Source organism: Hipposideros armiger, unplaced genomic scaffold (assembly GCF_001890085.2).
Source record: "Hipposideros armiger isolate ML-2016 unplaced genomic scaffold, ASM189008v1 scaffold_149, whole genome shotgun sequence".
NCBI classification, from domain to species: domain Eukaryota; kingdom Metazoa; phylum Chordata; class Mammalia; order Chiroptera; family Hipposideridae; genus Hipposideros; species Hipposideros armiger.
In genome coordinates, this window is record NW_017731499.1 from 3,182,128 (window position 1) to 3,187,483 (window position 5,356).

Sequence of the window (5,356 nt, forward strand, 5' to 3'; positions counted from 1 at the left end):
AAAAAGAAAAAGAAAAAAGGAAGAAGCAAAGCAGTGCCATAGACGGGTGAAATGGAGTGGATATTGGTATCACTCTTTTGTAGCTTAGTTGCCATATGTACCAAGGGCCTTAATAATGTTTGCCCCCTTTGGCAGAGTAATTTCACTTCGGGTAACTCATTTCAGGGCTGGATGGTAAATAGTTCAGGATGGTAAATAGTTGCAGGTACCCCAGTCTACGCTGCAGCACAAAAGCAGCCGTGGACACAGGTGCATAAGTGGGAGTGGGTGTGTTCCAGGAAAACGTCATTAATACAGAAACAGGCGGCGGCTGGTGGGGCCATCCCCGGATGGAGATTAAGGAAATAGTTTTAGAATTCGTCTAAATTCGAAATTCTCACTACAAAGAGAGCTGTCGTCTAGAAGATTCTCATCTCGGCTTTATTGATATTAGCAAACTATTGACGCAACTTGAATGGTCATCAACAGGAGGTGTGATTAGCTTGATCGTTCCATTTAATGAAATATTATATAGGCATTAAAACGCTGTTGATGAATAATTGATACCAACAGGAAGCGATGCTTGATAGATTAGTGCATGAGACATCGGTTATTTATAACAGTAATTATGATAATGCTGGTGGCTAATACCTATGCACGTTACACACTTGTATCGCTTAACCCTCCAGACAACCCAATGAAATAGACTTTTGTATGGAAAAAGTATGCAGGAACTGATGCTAATAAATGTTAAGTCATCGAGCCAAAGCCACGCTGCTTGTAGGTGGCAGAGTCGGGATTTGAACACGGGTCCACTTCCCTCCTGAAAGCAAACCAGCACACTAATAAAAATCCCCAGTTAAACTCAGTGTATTGAGAAGACCAGAAGAAAAGGCACTCGAGGGCTGATACCGGCTTTCTTGAGTGATGGGACTAGATGCAAATGTTCTCCACCATGTTCAGTAGTTTCGCTAATGAGACTGCATCGATTTTAATAATGAAGAAACAACAGCTGCATTTTGTAAGGAAGCCAAGGATGGCTGAGTACTGGGTGTGCCTGTGGTGGTGGTGGGGTCTTGAGATTCTGTTGGGGCTGCTCTCACCCCCTCCGTCCTGCTCTTGTTTGTGAAAAGGATAAGGCCCTGTCCCTCCGTCTGTTGCAGGTGGAGTTCCTATTTCTAGTGTGTGTCTCGTTTGGACTGTTGGCTCTCTCTGATGCCACTCTCGGGTTTCACTTGCCAAGCCCTAACTGTCTTTCTCTCTCCTCTCTCCCTCTCTCTGCTCCCTCCTTCCCTTCTCCGTCCACCTGTCTCACTGTCCAGCCGACAAGGTAAATGACGACTTCTACACCAAACGCCGGCACCTGGCCGAGCTGGCCGCCAAGGGGAGCCTACCTCTGCACCCCGTAAGAGCGGAGGAGGAGCCGCGGGCCCTCAGCCCAGAGCACGGCCCCGCCAAGCAGAACGGACAGAAGTCTCGTACCAACAAGATGCCCCCACACCCCCTGGCCTACAATTCCACCATCAACTTCAAGGGCTGGGACCCCAACGAGCAGTCTCTTCGGCGGCAGGCTTACGGCAACAAAGGCAAGCTCGGCACGGCCGAGTCCGCCTCCAGCGACCCCTTGGGGACGCGCACCCAGCACTACCCGCCCCCACAGCCATACTTCATCACCAACAGCAAAACAGAAGTGACTGTCTGAGCTTTTGCTTCAGAGCGTCCTGGAGATCACACTCAACTGAGAGGCAAAAAAAAATCCTGGTCCGCCCTCTCCCTGGCCCACCCCGAACAACCACCCACACACTCACCCTCCATACCCACCAACCAGAAACCTGCTGGTGACCTGGAATCGCGCGTTTCCTGGGTCATGCCTAACCTGTGTCGGGGGTGCAGCTGAGCAGTATCGAGGCATGGACGTCCAGCAATACAGCAAAGGGAAACTGAGGCACGCTCTTTCGACTTCAGGCCCAAGGTGGCCAGCTCACATGCCCAAACCACAGGGCTAATTTTTCTTTTCCTCCGAACTTGAAACTAAACAAATCCATGATGAAAAATAACAGTAGCACAATTTAGAGAAATTGTCCACTTGAGCACATATACCACTTGCCATGTGCTGTCTGTTTCTGGGTGAGTGAGCCCGGGTGGGAGGGGGCAGAGAATGAGGGGGCACTGCCGAGGAGTGCGCTTGAGAAGAGGCGTCATTTTGCAGAGGGAAACCTGTGCACATGATAAGCCTTTTCTAAGCCTGAGAAGTGGTAACACGGGATACACAGTTTTGATGAGTGTGTGACAGTAACTGGACCCCAACCATTCTACTTACAGTCCTTTTCATATCAGCAATGTTGGAAGCAAAAAAAACAACACACACTCAAACTCAGAACAAATAAATGACCCTGAACCCACCGACAGTGATCAGGAAGAAAGAACGCTTTAAAACACCCCTAAGGATTGTGAACATGGAAATGGGGGTGGGGGAGATAGGCTTTTCTGGCGGGGAGAGGGTCCTGAGAGTATTAACTTTTTTTAAAGAAAATAAAAATATAAGCCCACTACAAAAGAGATGAAAACAGCAAATTGACTGTTGTCCAAAAAATGTTCAAGGCTTAGGAATATCAACAATGACATTTAAAAAACAATAAAAAAATCACTGATGAAAGGTCTACAAGAGGTGAGAGGGGGACCCGTCCCCCTTGCCTCTGAGACAAGACACCGACACGGAAACCAGCCCTCTATTAACTGTCGGTCCCTGACTCCCTTCTTTCCAGCCCGTTGCCGCCGCCGCTGCCAAACTTCAACTGCTTTGGACTGAAAAATGTCATAAGCGTGGGTGGTGCCTTCGATGTGTTACTGTTTAAGGACAGTCTTGTATCCCAAGTGCAACCTGTGTTCTCTTCGCCCCGCTCTGTCCTGTTTTTCTGCAGTATTAGATGTTTCCATCCTCCCACTGTTGGTGAGCCCACCCCATCACACCCTCTGAGGGGGCTGCTGCAGTGTCGGGGGGGACCCAAAGACCGAGCCCTTCCTAGCCCCCACCCTGTCAAAAACCCACGAGCTCTGCCATTTTCTAGCTCCCCAAACCTGTCAGACGTTTCTGCGTCCTCCAAACCACCTCTTCAGCATGCTCATCTCCCATCCAGAACTTTCTGAGGATGTTTTCAGGTTGGTTCTCAGAGCCAGCAGCCCTTGGGTGTCCCGGCAAAGGCAATTTTCACACTAGTTCTCTTTGTGTAGTGGAAGCCCAAAGAAGGTTGTCGAGAAAGCCGAGATTTTCATTTAAGGTGAGATGTTTTCAGCCAATCCCTAAAGGTCTTAGCTAAGTAACAGGAACCTTTGAGAGACCCCTTAGCTGTTTCGGTTTCAGAAGCTGCCCATGGTCTGGTCCATCCAGACGCAGAGCATTTCCTGGGAGGCTGAACTCCAGCGTCCGTCTCACCATCTCTCTACTCTGACATCATGGAGTTCCTTCTCCTTTTCACTCCCAATTGATCTGGGGGCACTGACCATACACTTTCTCTCTCTGGGTTTTAGTCTCCCATCGGAACATGAGGAATTGGGGCTAGATCAAGGCTTTTCACGCTTTTTGAAATAGCAGAACCTCTGCCCATTTTAAAATAACGAAATTGTGCCCAGAAGCCCCTATAGAAGACCCCCTTTTATAACGAGGCTCTGTGCTGGACGAAGCAGGGGTGGGAGGTTCAGTGTCCACATTCTCAGTCTCCCCCCTGAGACCCCAGTGCTCCCCAGAATGGAGTAAACACTGCTGGCCTTGGAACTGATTCATTTTTAAACACGTTTAACTTTTAAAAGGAAAACTTGCTGCAGTCATCACAAATAGAAAACCAGTATCAGTCACCCTAAGTAGAAAGTAAGTATAAAAATAAGTACAAAGAAGTAACTGTTAAGTTCTAGCTAGATACTGTTGTCTGTGGAAAGCTCTGAACCTACAACCTGTCTTTTGTGTTCCCTCCCTCCCTCCCTTTTCTCTATCAAAAAGAGATCAGCAGATGTTAGAGATGTCAAAGATATACCAGCATCTAATGGAGACTTTCTCCTTGAAGTAACCAGATGGACCGACAAATGCAAAGGGAGCCATGTTGTGTGTGACTCAGTGTTAACTAGTGCTATATTCACGTACTTCTCATAGTCATTTTGCGTACGCTAGTGGCACACAGCCCACATACTTCAGGACATACGGGGCTGGCTCACCTCTGAGGTTCCCTCCAGCTCAAAACGTCTGTGATCCTGGTCTCCCTTTTGGTTCCTGTTTGCTCCTTGCCCTCCTCCCATCTTGATCCCAACCCTGATCAAGGAGCTTTCTTGGTCTCTGAATCTGCAGGATTTTATTTGTTTTCCACGTTCCCTTCTCTCCTGAGATAATGTCATCCAGTGAGTTTTGTGAGTGAGGGACTCTGCAGCTATAATTTTGGCAGGAAAGTTGTGGCGTGGTCAAAAGGATGTAGCAGTGATGGCAGCCCCAGAAGAACGGTACTTCTCAGCCTCATTATCTTCTGGTTGGCTTTGGGAGCCCAGCCGAGGGGAGAAGTATGGCCAGGGAAGTTTATTCTTTGGCTCCCTCTTGGGAGGGCGGACAGACCTCGTGATGCTGGAAGACTATCGTGAGGGATGACGTAGGGAACTGTGACTGCCATGTATCAACAAGGATGCAGTAGCCAGAGTGGAGGGACATAGAAGAGAGAAACCAGAGCAAAGCCGAGAGACTGACTCTCCCCTCCCCTCCATGCCCTGTCACTAGTCTTGACTAGCCTTTAGCTATCCCCGACTTCTAACCCAGTGGGTCCTGTCTGACTGCCCTTTGCCCTCCCAGAGCGTCTCAGCCTCCATCTGCCTTGGGCTCTGCCTGGCCTCCCCCATCTAACTCCCCCAGTTTTTGTGCAAATGGAGCATATTTTATGTGCGAATATTTTAGTAACCGTATGTTCTGCAAGTAAACCTGTGTTAATACTTGTCAACAACTGCAGAGTTTATGAAACCAATAACACTTCCTACAACGAAGAAAAAAAAACATTTGTTTGTTTTCTAAGAATGTTTATTTGTAAACATATGTATTCACTATATTAATATGAATTTCTTACCTGGCAATAAAACTGATTATATGTGATGCTTTGGGGTTGCCATGTACCTTTTCAGGGTCCCATATCCTCATCTGAGTTTTCACCAGGGACCACCGATATCAGCATAGAGAGCTAAATTTTTAACACTCAGAATATATGGGAAATCTTTACAGTAAAGCAACGTTTTAGTGAATAGCAACTTACACAAATTTTCCTGATTTTGTTTGAAGACTCTTTCGTGAGAGTCTATATCATGTCTCTTAGTTTACCTCCTGCCTTAAAAATATATACCATTGCTAGATCTC

General features: G+C 47.5%; 1 protein-coding gene across 2 annotated transcripts in view; it reads left to right on the forward strand.

Annotated features, from left to right (window-relative positions):
- SHISA9 (shisa family member 9) overlaps window positions 1-5,098 on the forward strand; it is a 277,813-nt gene extending 272,715 nt beyond the window's left edge. For both annotated transcript variants that reach the window (XM_019650876.1, XM_019650877.1), the window contains one exon: window positions 1,302-5,098. In XM_019650876.1, the coding sequence (XP_019506421.1) occupies window positions 1,302-1,681 (380 nt within the window). In that variant the 3' untranslated portion in view covers window positions 1,682-5,098. The remainder of the gene's footprint in view (window positions 1-1,301) is intronic.
- Window positions 5,099-5,356: the final 258 nt, after the last annotated feature.